The sequence below is a fragment of the Danio aesculapii genome, chromosome 24, assembly GCF_903798145.1.
Source record: "Danio aesculapii chromosome 24, fDanAes4.1, whole genome shotgun sequence".
In the NCBI taxonomy this organism is placed as follows: Eukaryota; Metazoa; Chordata; class Actinopteri; order Cypriniformes; family Danionidae; genus Danio; species Danio aesculapii.
Window position 1 is genome coordinate 7,501 of NC_079458.1, and position 13,554 is coordinate 21,054.

Sequence of the window (13,554 nt, forward strand, 5' to 3'; positions counted from 1 at the left end):
TTCAGCTTATGAGTGGGTTTAGTCGTCCACTAGGGTCATTCATTCATTCATTCATTCATTCATTCTCCTTCAGATTAGTCCCTTTATTAATCAGAGGTCGCTACAGTGGAATGAACCGCCAACTTATCCAGCAAATGCATTACACAGCAGATGCCCTTCCAGCTGCAACCCATCACTGGGAAACACCCATACACACTCATTCACTATAGCGCATGTGTTTGGACTGTGGAGGAAACCGGAGCACCCGGAGGAAACCCACACCAACACGGGGAGAACATGCAAACTCCACACAGAAACACCAACTGACCCAGCTGAGACTCGAACCAGAGACCTTCTTGCTGTGAGGCGATTGTGCTACCCACTGCGCCACCATACCGCCTTGAGCATTAATCATTCAGTGATTTCCTTTAACTTTAAAAAGCTTCGTTTCTCTCCTCATATCAGGACACATTAGTGTAAACACAATGCATTTCTGAGAAACACTGCAGTGTCTAAATACCCAGGTGTGTGTGTGTGTGTGTGTGTGTGTGTGCGTGTGTGTGTGTGTGCGTGTGCGTGTGTGTGTGTGTGTGTGTGTTTGGTGGTGTTCCTCCAGCAGAGGGTGTATCGAGCGCTGTACGATTATTCTGCGCAGGATCACGACGAGGTTTCCTTCCGCGACGGTGACGTGATCATCAACGCTCAGCGCATCGATGACGGATGGATGTTCGGGACGGTCCAGCGCACCGGCCGCTCCGGCATGCTGCCCGCCAACTATGTGGAGTGTGTGAACTGAGCCGAGGTGGCACGCGTGTGTGTTTAATCTGCAGCACATTCCTCACACACACTTTATTCACACACACTATTATGGGTCTGGCTAAAGTCGAGTCCTTCGAGGAGTGACGGAGCGATCAGAGCGGACCCTCACCACAAACACATGATGATGAGATGCTCAGCAGGAAGAGCGGATTCAGACACTCTGTAAACTCTGAAATCAAGAAGCTTTTTCTAGACGAGCACAAGCATGTCGTCTTGTTCACAGAAATAATCTGCTAAAGTGAGTTCCTCATTATTTTAATCTGTAATAATCTTAAATAGTTTGGCCAGAGGGATTAACTAAATAACGCCATGTCAGAAGGAAAACAACACATGTGGCTTATTCCTGTCTTGATTTAAGAGTTTACAGACATGTAGGCTTAATATTGGAGATAATAACGATTATTTTTGGAGATATGAGGAGACAGAAACTCTGGATTTGTTGCAGGGTGTCTGATATCATGGAGTTTGATGAGGATTATAAAGTCTTTAACCTATATATTTTGAAATACTCTGAATAATTTACACTAATCATACGTGCACATGTTTAATTTAGTCTATTAATCACGAGGCCTGACACTGGTGTTCATCTTGTAAACACATAACCTTTAATGAGGGGTAATTAAAGGGACAGTTCACTCAAAAATGTCAACTCCGTCATCATTTCCTCAATCTTATTTCAGATCTGCTGAACACAAAGGAAGATAACCTGAGGAATGCTGGAAAAAACAGACCTTGACCAACAGAGTGTGTTAATGTTCATGCTATTGGTGTCAGACAGCAGGTTTTCCTCCAAATGTGAAGTGAAAATGGAGAATGTGAACTTGTGAATGCGAATACCATTGAAAAATGCAAAGTTGGTCATGTGAAGCATGTTTTAGCCAATCAAATAGCAGCTTTTAGTCTCCTTCTCTGCGTACTACCATAGAGAAAGCACTAGCATTAGCTGTTATGCTTTTAGGATAATGATTTCAGGCTTGTCCTCAGTAGGCTTTACTAAATCTTTTGCAAACTTTGCAAAAAAGAAGAATTGCAAATGCAAATTAGCTGTTTACATCATCGTTTGAGTGGCCAACTGTGCTATTTGGTAACCTAGCAACCAACAATAAACAAGTTGAGCATCGTTAGAGTGGCCGACTGTGGTATTGGTAACCTAGCAACCAACAGTAAACAAGTTGAGCATCGTTAGAGTGGCCCACTGTGGTATTGGTAACCTAGCAACCAACAGTAAACAAGTTGAGCATCGTTGGAGTGGCCAACTGTGGTATTGGTAACCTAGCAACCAGCAGTAAACAAGGTGAGCATCGTTAGAGTGGCCCCACTGTGGTATTGGTAACCTAGCAAACAACAGTAAACAAGGTGAGCATCGTTAAAGTGGCTGACTGTGGTATCGGTAACCTAGCAACCAACAATAAACAAGTTGAGCATCTTTAGAGTGGCTGACTGTGGTATTGGTAACCTAGCAACCAACAGTAAAGTTGATCATCGTTAGAGTGGCTGACTGTGGTACGCAGATAAACAGCGGATAAATCGCGCTATTCACATGTAAATAGACACGTGAACATTTGAGTTTACTCGTGCGTGATAATCTGCTTCATTTGGCCGTCAAATTCACTTTCACTTTCAGATTCGCACATTAAGTGCGTCCAATGTGCAAAACGCTCAATTTGCACCACGCCATTCACACGTATTACAATCGGACATTCGTGCCGCGCCATTCGCGCGTATCGTGCTGCAGGATGTCTATTTGAGTCTTTGCATTAACTTAACATGTAAATCACTCGAGCTTGACGCCTCTTCCGTGACTGGTGTAAACACAGCATTAGAGTGGCCTACTGTGGTATTGGTAACCTAGCAACCAACAATAAACAAAGTGAGCATAATGGCGTCACATCAGTATAAAACTCGCTACGGCAAATGTTTTCATCTCTTATTATTCGTCTCGTATTATTTTGCTTTGTAAATTAAGAGATTCTTATTTGATATCTGGTGTTTCTGTTGGTTGTTTCTGTTCCAGCGTTCTTCAGAATATCTTGTTTTGTGTTTTGAGTGTGATGAAATTGTGAGGAAATGTTGTCATCTCTTTAATAACGTCACTCATCTCTATGGTGCCGTCAGTATATGAAGATTTGTTTCTGCCATGAAATAAAAACTGATTCTCTCAGCATTCAGAGGATTTATTTTCTAGATTTTTAGTTGTCTGAGAAGTCAGAATTGTGCGATTATATTTATTCCAATGGCAAAAATAAGCTTCATATCCCTGTCCCGCTGGTTAACTCTGAAATACACCAGCAGTGATGTTAATCCAGGGTTTAATTGAGGAGATGGTCTACTAACCAGCGCCATCTGCAGGAAAAACACAACACAAACACACTAAAGCCATTCGACATAGAAAACAATCACTTTTCTGATGTTTGTGTGCACTGCAGTGCTTACTTGCTTCTAGTCTAAACATCTAAAAACTCTTAAATCAGGAAGCATTTACTAGACAAGCAAAGATATTGTGATGTTTTCTGAAATAATGAGTCCGAATGAAGAGAATTTTAATGTAAAACAAGCAAATTAATCTGACAATGGGGAAGCAGAATAGCCTAACGCTAATTCAAAGTGAAAACAAGAGGATTCTGCTTCCTCCATTGTCAGATGATTCTGTCTGTTTTAGTGAAAAACTCTTCATTTCTGAAAACAGCAGGATATTTTATTCTTATCTGGAAACTGCTTCTTGATTTAAGAGTTTACAGATATTTAGACGAGACACAGACTCAGAGTAAGAGAGGCCTGTTTTGTGTTGATCTTCAATATTGAGTGTTCAGCAAAGCTCTTCACGGTTATCTTGAGCTAGTCACAGTAGTTTGGTTTATTTACTGATGTTTATTCAGCAAACAGAGACTGATGTCGTCAGGATAGAGAGCAAACATCTCTTAACCTGTTTATGACTACATTAATGTTTCAAATCAGTCAAATGAGTTTGATTAAAGCACCGTTCAGGAAACAGTCGGACTTTTCAAGACTATTAACCTCAGTATCTTCAGTGTTTGTGATTGATGTATGTTGAGATTCTGGAAACAGGAAGCTGGTTGATCTCTCAGGCTGATGCATTATTCTGCTTCATCTGCATGATTCAGGACTGTACGGTTCATTTGATCTGATTCCAGATCAGTGTTTCTGCATCATGAGCTGTGTGTGTGACTGTCAGCTGTCAGGATGGAGCTGTGTGCTGGCTTTAGGCAGGTTTTGGGATGTTTCAGTATGTGAATGAGGGATGATGCTGTTCTTACTCAGAGATTTAGTCTTGTTTCTAGTCCAAATATCTGTAAACTTTCAAATCAAGAAGCATTATCTAGATAATAATAAACTATTGTGTTGTTTTCAGACATAATGAGAGAGTTTTTCATTAAAATAAGCAGAATAAAAGGGGAAACGTGATGAATCTGCCTGTTTTACTGAAACTCTCCTCATTTTGACTCTTTATTTCTGAACTCAAGACTATATTTAATTCTGGTCTAGAAAATGCTTCTTGATTTAAGAGTTTTCAGATGTTTGGTCTAGGACCCTGACAGACAGCATGTGTGTGACTGAAGTGTTTTACTTTATTGTAAATCTGTCGTTTCTGCTCTCTTTACTCTCTCTGTCACGGTCTTCTGTTAACATTATTTATCTTGTGTTTCACACTCATGGAAATAAAATGACGCTTAGTCTAGCTTGTGCTTGTGTTTTTGAGAGTGAATATCTGGATAAGTGTGTGTGTGTGTGTGTGTGTGTGTGTGTGTGTGGCAATGATGACTCCTCACTGAAACCGACACGTCTCTCTCTGCGATGTCGGCAGTGTCCCGGATGCGGCGCATGCGCAGTGTTCGTGTTTCTGGTTTCCTCCAGCAGGAGGCGCTGCGTGGATCAACACGGTCGAGTCATCATCAGTAACATTATAAAGTGCGTTTATCGTGTCATTTACATTTTAAACCGTAATCATTCACGTGTGTTTGAAAATAAAACTTAATTAAGAGCAACACATTTATTAAACGACTTTTAAAACTATTTACGCCGAAATATATCGAAACATATCACGTGATGATCTGCTGCCTCGGTGGCGCTCCGGGAAATATTATATTATTATTTAAGCAATTTAAATGTTTCAATTTTCTTATTATAACTTTAAAAGATCAATAGTGACTTTAAATATCAGTTATAACTTTGATGTGGAGAAGCCCCGCCCATAAGATTTACACGGCGACACGTTTCCCTGTGCGCGTGACGTCGGCGGCGGCCCGGATGAGGCGCATGCGCAGAGCGGCGCTCGGTCAGTGTGTGTCTCGGTGTTCAGACGTGTTCATCTGTCGGTGATTCTGCGCGTGATTTCCGCCGTTTCTGCTCTCCGGTAAAGATGAAACTGCTGCAGAAACTGCTGCTGCTGCTCCTGTTGGCGTTTCCCGCCACGCTGATGCTAAAGGGTGAGTTTATTCAGCGTGTTCGAGCAGGCCTCAGCACTACCGATCAATCACGGCGATCGATCAGGCCGACGATCATCGATAACTCTATTGTGTGTGTGTGTGTGTGTGTGTGTGTGTGTGTGTGTGTGTGTGTGTGTGTGTGTGTGTGTGTGTGTGTGTGTGTGTGTGTGAGAGAGAGAGACTCTGAGAGAAAAAGTGTGTGTGAGTGTGTGACGTGTCCTTCAGACCCACCGAGACTCCGTCAGAATCTCCTCAAACACTAAACACACTCTTATTATATTGAGTGTTGATTAAAGGTGTGTAATAGTTCGCTAATAAGTGTTTAATAACTCCATCACACGTCTACTGTGTGTGTGTGTGTGAATGTATATCCATAAGTGTGTGTGTATATGTCTGTGCATATTTGTGTATGTATGTAGTTTCAGCACGTGCAACATGAGTATAATGAGCTGAATCAGAGATTGTGTGTGCGTGTGTGTGTGTGTGTGTGTGTGTGTGTGTGTGTGTGTGTCGCACTGTTATCCATATGAGTTCAGCTCAGTGATCCCTCTGCTATATTCTGCATTACAGTAAGTTGTACTGAAGCAGTAGTGTGTGTGTGTGTGTGTGTGTGTGTGTGTGGAGTGTAAATGACCCGGCTGCTCCTGATAGATCATCAGACGATGCTCATTTGGGGGAGAATATACTCTAACATCAGCAAAATGAGCTGAATCAGAGGTTGTGGTTGTGTGTGTGTGTGTGTGTGTGTGTTTAATGTCACACTGACCTGTGTGTGTTCCTTCAGGTCCTGTAGTGTCTGCTCAGGACGCCACCGAGGAAGAGGAGGCTGTGGACGAAGATGCAACTGATGATGTGCTGGCGGAGGATGAGGATGATGAAGCTGAGGTGGAGGACGATGAGAACACTGAGCTGGTGAGAGACCGTGTTGACCCTCACAGCAGCGTCTGCTCACATTACTCCTGCAGTTATTCACCATGAGCACACACTGACCAGCGTATTCTAGATTAGAGCAGCACCGTGTGCGGTGTCAGCATGGAGATCACAGTGTGCACATCTGCAAGAGTCACATCACATCATGTGCAGTGTTGAGTCTGGGTTATAGTCAAGCAGGAGCTGCAGGATTGGGTTTAATTACTCTATTTATACTCAATTTATTAAAAAACCCTTTTCTTTATTAGAAGTTTTGCTTCTAGTGCTCATATCTACATTTCAAAGAGAAAACCTGATCATTTCACGAACCCCACTGGCAGATAATGTAGCATGTTTTAAAGAAAAACTCTTAATTTTGCCTTTTTTCATCTGAATTTTAACACAAAACAACATGTTTACTTGACCTGAGAGTTTAGTTTAGACATTTGGACTGATAAATGACACAAAGCAAAGTGAGGAAAAGCAGGTTTAGCATTGATGATTGAGTTTCTGTAGCTGAATACTGTTAGACTCTCCAGAAACCCGTCAAATAGAGCTATTCCACTGTCTTATGAAACTGTATTCATATCTCGATATTCACTGCAGATAAATAAACATCATAACATCAGTATCATGCAGACCTGCTCTAGATGAGCTCTCGTCATTTCATCTTTTCACAGACTGATTAAAGCATCAGTTAAGGGTCTCTTCAGCCAATTTCTTCATCCTTCACTTGTTCCAAACCTGTGAGGTTCTCTGTTCTGTTGAGCACAAATGGAGATATTCTGAAGAATGCTGAAGATAACACACATTGATCTCAGTGGAATTCTTTATTCAGTTTTTACACCGTGAAATACAGCAGTTTACATTCATACACGGGTTTTTACAAGCACAACAATGCTGCCGTTGCTAAATACGCAAATTAAAAGAGTGTGTGTGTGTGTATATATTTATTTATTTATTTATTTGAGATAGTGGTAATCCATTCTCAGGTGACTTTCATCAATACACCAGACACAGAGCACTGCAGTCATGCATTGTAGAGTTTGTCAATACTGAACTCCAATACACACAGAAAATGATTGATCCCCTGTTAAATCCACATCTTTATATATTTAAAACTGATGAAGGAACTCATCTGTTCCAGATACATGTTCAACTTTCAGTATACGAGTTGTCTGTTCTAATGAAGGCTTGATGAGCTCTCTCTTACGCACTGAGCAGTGTTTACTCTTTGAGTCTTTGGTATTATTTGTTCTTACTGTGGTAGTGTAATATGGCTGTCTGCTCCAGCATTCATCAGAATATCTTGTGTTGTCCTCAACAGAACAAACTCATCAAAGCTTTAGTCCAAACTACATGAGTGCATAAATGAGGAGGCTTTAATATTTGTGTGAACTCTTCCTATATTCAGATGAAAATAACACCCATTACACAGTAATATCCACATTAAACAGTGTCTCTAGTGTGTGTGTGTGTGTGTGTGTGTGTGTGTGTGTGTGTGTGTGTGTGTTAAAGCAGCATTAGTGAACTGTGTTGTGTTTCTTCTGCCAGACGGAAGAGAAAGAGGAAGAGGAAGAAGAAGCTCTAGTGGGAGAGATGAAGGCTTCACCCAACGCAGACACCACCATCCTGTTCGTCAAAGGAGAAGGTGGAGGACCAGCTGCATGTTGATCTTCTCTGTTTGAGTCTCTGAATAAGGCTGAGCGCTGCAGGAGTCGTGATTAAACACACAGACACAGGTTTAATTAGAGCTGCACAATAATAGTCAAGTCAGACATTGTTGAGTTTTCCTGCAATAAACGTATATATATATATATATATATACATACACTCAATTTCACCAGATGACTCTAAAACTGCTGGAGGAGTTTATTAAATTAGATTGATTGGGATAATCCTGAGGTAAGTTAATTATGCATAAAATGCAATAAACGAAATGACAGCGTGGACAAATACAAAAGAGCAAAGACTGAAGTGTGGTTTAAATGATGTTGAGCGGTGTTCACTGCAGTATTCAGGTACAGAGTCTGAATAAAGTAAAATAACACTGTAAAAGTCTTAATTATTCTTTATTAAAGTTATAAAGGGTTAAGTGTTGTGTTCCTGAATACTCTGAGCTCTGTCAGAACATGCAAATGAACAACCTTTCACTCCATTACAGTCCAACTCTGCAATGTTCTGATGTGTTCTGGAGTGTTTCTCCTGCTCAGCACTGCAGCTCCTGTGATGTGATTATACTGATCTTGGTGCAGCTCTGGGTTTATTCTCAGAGGAGTGTGTGTGTGTGTGTGTGTGTTCAGTCTGTTCCTCTCCTCCTCCTGCTTCATCTGTCCTCTCTCCCACCATCAGATTTCCCAGCCAACAACATCGTGAAGTTCCTGCTGGGCTTCAGCAATAAGGGCTCGGAGAACTTCATGGTGGAGTCTCTGGACGCCTCCTTCCGCTACCCGCAGGACTTCCAGTTCTACATCCAGAACTTCACGGCGCTGCAGCTGGGCACGCTGGTCCCTCCACAGCGCCAGGCTACTTTCGAGTACTCCTTCATCCCCGCTGAGCCCATGGGCGGGCGACCCTTCGGCCTCGTCATCAACCTCAACTACAGGGACGACAGCGTGAGTCTGTCTGTGTGAGTGAGTGCGTATGCGCATGTATGTGTGCGTGAGTGAATGTGTATGCACATACGTGTGTTGAGTTTGTGTGTGTTTGCACATGAGTGCTCTAATCCTAAAGGCTGCAGGATGAATATACACACGGTTCCTCTATACTGTATGTTGTTGTGTTGTGTCCCTCATGGCCAGGTCATCATTGTAAATGAAAACTGGTTCTCAATTGACTTCCCAAGTTAGATAAAAGTCGTTATTATTATTATTCTCCATATCAGAGCAAATGCCTGACTGTCCTGTGTGTGTGTGTGTGTGTGTGTGCGTGCGTGTGCGTGTGTGTGTGTGTGTGTGTGGCTTATTCTCCAGTAGTGCACACACACACACTGCTGCTTGCTTTAGCTTCATGCTTTGTTTACTGAAGTGATCTTGTTCTGACCGGGTCTCTGCTCTTTAGGGAAATGTCTTCCAGGACGCCGTCTTCAACCAGACTGTCACCATCACTGAGAGAGAGGACGGCCTGGATGGAGAAACGTAAGAGTGCTACACACACACACATATGCAGACACAAATGGCCCGATTCTACTGAGTGAAAGGGTACAGTACGGGTCACCTTTATCAGCCTTGTGTTTCCACTGCCAAAAGGGTACCAATGGTGGACGTGGTGTACGACAGAAAGGTTCAGTCAACATTATTCTCTCATGGAAATGTGTAGAGTAAAGCTGGACGGGTCAATCACAGATCATATGAGCAGCTCTTCTCACAGCACAGATGCTTTACACACATCAACACTGTATACATGTTCATTAATAACCTTTCATCAACATGATCATAACTGCAGATCAACGTTATTGAAATGGTCTACTGTAACATCTGCCATTTTATTTTTATTTATATATTAATAATAATAAATTCTTTCATTTATACAGCACTTTTCTGGACACTCAGTGCTTTACACATTGGGGGGGGGGGGGGGGGGGGGGATCTCCTCATCCAGCTCTGTTGATGAACATATGAACACACACAGACCCTTACAGTCCCCGATATGTTACTAATTACAGATAAACCACACACAGCAGACATTTAGTCCTTATTTGGGTTCTAAAACAGCAGGAAACATGTTCAGTAGCCCACAGTCACGGTACCAAACTCCTCAGTGGAGACGGGCCTGAATGAAACGTTTGTTTTTATTTTTTTAATGCTAATCATGTATGCCGTGCCAGTAGAGGGCGCTGTCACCTTGTCAGTAAACAGTCACCGTGAGGAAGTGTGTGTATAATTTGCAGTGTTTGGTTAATGTGTTGGTTGTGATGTGTAGTAAACACACACTTTGCTGATGAATCATTAGCAAACGCAACAGCACTAGCGCACACACACCACCATTGTTGTGTTTGTGTTTAATTTACACTGGACTGAACTCTGTTTGCTCACTGTGTGTGTGTGTGTGTGTGTGTGTGTGTGTGTTCATTCAGGATCTTCATGTATGTGTTCCTCTCGGGTCTCGGCTTGCTATTGGTCATCGGTCTTCATCAGCTGCTTGAATCACGCAAGGTGAGACACACACACACACACACACACACACACACACACACACCATCTTTATATTCATCAGACAGACTTGTGCTTCAGTTGCTGATGCTGTTGTGTGTGTGTGTGCGCGCAGAGGAGACGGCCAGCAGCTAAAGTGGAGATGGGCACATCCAACCACAATGATGTGGACATGAGCTGGATCCCACAGGAAACACTCAACCAGATCAGTAAGTCTCAGCCAATCACAGATCATCACTCACACTGTCTCAGCCAATCACAGATCATCACTAACACTGTCTCAGCCAATCATAGACCATCACTAACACTGTCTCAGCCAATCACAGATCATCACTAACACTGTCTCAGCCAATCATAGACCATCTCACTACACTGTCTCAGCCAATCACAGACAATCACTCACATAGTCTCAGCCAATCACAGACCATCACTTCACAGTGTCAGCCAATCACAGATCATCACTCACACACTGTCTCAGCCAATCACAGATCATCACTCACACTGTCTCAGCCAATCACAGACCATCACTCACACAGTGTCAGCCAATCACAGAGATAATTGCTGATTTGTTAAATCGTTTGTCCACATGCTAACACCGTGTGGAGGGTCTGTGTGAGCAGCAGGGGGCACTAGAGCTGCACACAGAGCACTCAGAGATGGTCAAATACAGCATCTGTGTTCTGTTCTAGTCTACAGCACAGACAGGAGACTATAGATCATGAGCAGGACCGGCCTTTATTCACCGCTGGTGTGTGCTGCTGTTCAGTCATCACGGGCTCATGCTCAAGTCTGAAGCCTGTAGTGTGTGCTGGACATGTGTTCAGGGCTCACACACACACACACACACTGACTGTATAATCTCTCCTCACAGTAAACACTCTGCACTTCACACTCCTTCACCTGAGCTTGTTTTAGCTCACGGTGAGCAAATCAACACACTAGCCCAAAATGTACTGGTATTGCTATACGTGTGGGGACATTTGGTCCTCACAGCATAACCAATACAAGGTGTACACACACACACACTTTAACTATTAAAACCACTGCTGTCAGTCTCACACACACAGAGTTGAGAGTCTCATTCTCAGTTAGTGTGTGTGTGTGTGTGTGTGTGTGTGTGTGTTGGCTGAGCGAGTGTGAAATACCTTCTGCTCCTCCTGTCTGATGTCTGTTTATTCACTTCCTCTCTCTTTATTTCCTCTTCCTGTGCTGCTCAGTGGCGAGTCGGAGAGGTGAGCTCAATCCTGCTTCTGTTTCTGCTGTGTGTGTGTGTGTGTGTGTGTGTGTGTGTGTGTGTGTGTGTGTGTGTGTGCGTGTGTGTGCGTGCTCACGTGACTAACAGTCTATATGTGTGTGTGTGGCAGATAAAGCGTCCCCCAGACGGTCTCCGCGTAAGAGGACTCAGAAGCGCTCCGCCGGCTCCGACGAGTGAAGGAGGACACGGAGTGTTTAGGATGCCAACAGAGACTCTCTTACACACACACACGCACACACACACACACACACACACACACACACACACACACACACACACACACTGACATTTACAGTCAGTTACATGCACTCATGAACACACATACTCACTCACACACACACTGAGTTCTACAGTCAGGTACTCATGAACACACTCTTATATACACACACACACACACACACACACACACACACACACTCTCATATACACTCTTATGCATTCACACACACATAGTCAAACAGACTCTCATAGACCGTCTCTTACACACACACACACACACACACACACACTCTCTTTCATGTATACATTCTTACACTCACTCAGACTCTGAGAATCTCCACTCAAACACACACACACTTATACACTCACTTTTATACACACATGCACACACACTCTCTCATCCACACACACACACACACGCTCCCTGGTTTCGTGCGGTGCGCTCAGGCTTCAGTAGTTCTGCTTGGCTGTGTGAGTGCGCGTTTGCTGCTGGAGTGTGTTCTGGATCATCATCAGTGTGTGTGTGTGTGTGTCTCCTCATGATGATGAATGTGCCTGCTCCTCTTCATCACATGACTGAGCTCCTCCTCTTCCTCATCATGCTTCAGGAAGAGGAAACTCTGTATCTGTATCTTGATCAGGTGTATGGTGAGCAGAGCGGCTGAGCGAGCGCTGATGGTGTGTGCAGCTCCATGTATCTGAGGGGAGGGGGGGGGGTGAAATGAAATAAAATGATCAAAATGGGTTTCTACATCACGGCGTCAGCGTCCTTCATCATCTACACACACTGCGTTCACCACAGAGACCCCTCACTGTCTCACTGTACTCAGTGATGGAGAAGAGTTGCAGTCTGCTGGACGTCCAGATGAACAGCTCACAGAGGAGTCGGTCATCAGTCCACTGAGGAAATCTGCTCCATGATCAGTCTGAGCCTCAAGTTTGGAGAGGTGTCGACATTAGGGTTTCCATAGCAACTGCATATTAAAGATGATGCACAGGGAAAGCCCCGCCCCCTACTCAATATTCAGCATCAGCACACACAATAAGAGCCTCTGCTTCAGCTTCACTCACACTTTAAAGTGTCTAAAAATAAGAGTGGAGCTGAAATGGGCCACTGAGAGAGCCTGCTGAACCAACACCATCCATAATCAGCAGAAGATTCATAACTGAGGCTGTACATGTGCAGCTTTACCTCCTGATGATGATCATTATGAGGCAGTACAGGTGTGTGTGTTTCTGCAGTGTTACACACTACTGTCACATTCACTGAGGAGGAGGAGGAGGAGGAGGAGCTGAACTCATCATATTTACATTTAGATTAGATTAGATTAGATTAGATTAGATTAGATTCAACTTTGTCAACACACATGTACAAGTACAAGGCAACGAAATGCAGTTTAGGTCTAACCAGCAGTGCAATAGCAGCAAGTGCAGGATACAGGTATAAGTTATAAAGTGCAGTTATAGAAAAACTATGGTGATATTTACAGATGGATGTACTATCAACATTATATACAGGTTGTATTAGCTATGAACAGAGATTTGCATAAATGAATATATGTACATGATGCTATTAATAATCAGGAGTGGCAGATAGATAAACATAATTACAAATTACAAATGTCCATGTGCTGTGGGTATGTACAGTTCAAGTAAATGAATATGTGCAATGAATATGTGCAAACTTTAAATGTGCAAATGTTAAATAGTGCAGTGATTGTGAGGAGTATAAGTTAGAGGAGTGTGGGGGGTGTATTGGGGGGGCAAAAGAGTCAGT

General features: G+C 43.1%; 2 protein-coding genes across 6 annotated transcripts in view; both read left to right on the forward strand.

Annotated features, from left to right (window-relative positions):
• LOC130218846 (LIM zinc-binding domain-containing Nebulette-like) overlaps positions 1-2,475 on the forward strand; it is a 5,207-nt gene extending 2,732 nt beyond the window's left edge. For 3 of the 4 annotated variants that reach the window (XR_008836000.1, XR_008836001.1, XM_056451143.1), the window contains one exon: positions 596-2,475. Coding sequence is in view for 2 of the 4 variants with exons in the window: in XM_056451143.1 (XP_056307118.1) it covers positions 596-775 (180 nt within the window). In the remaining 2 variants the exon portion in view is untranslated. The remainder of the gene's footprint in view (positions 1-595) is intronic. The other variant, XM_056451144.1, reaches the window with a different exon arrangement.
• Positions 2,476-5,059: 2,584 nt separating this feature from the next.
• On the forward strand, positions 5,060-11,992 carry ssr1 (signal sequence receptor, alpha). Of its 2 annotated transcripts, XM_056450463.1 has the most exons (9): positions 5,060-5,243; positions 6,028-6,155; positions 7,707-7,803; positions 8,505-8,767; positions 9,213-9,289; positions 10,228-10,306; positions 10,419-10,512; positions 11,521-11,535; positions 11,668-11,992. In XM_056450463.1, exons 1-9 carry the CDS (start codon positions 5,177-5,179, stop codon positions 11,733-11,735), a joined length of 888 nt encoding a protein of 295 aa, XP_056306438.1. In that variant the 5' UTR covers positions 5,060-5,176; the 3' UTR covers positions 11,736-11,992. The 2 variants fall into 2 exon arrangements, with proteins under 2 accessions (XP_056306438.1, XP_056306439.1); XM_056450464.1 differs by lacking the exon at positions 11,521-11,535 and having other exon boundaries at positions 5,062-5,243.
• Positions 11,993-13,554: the final 1,562 nt, after the last annotated feature.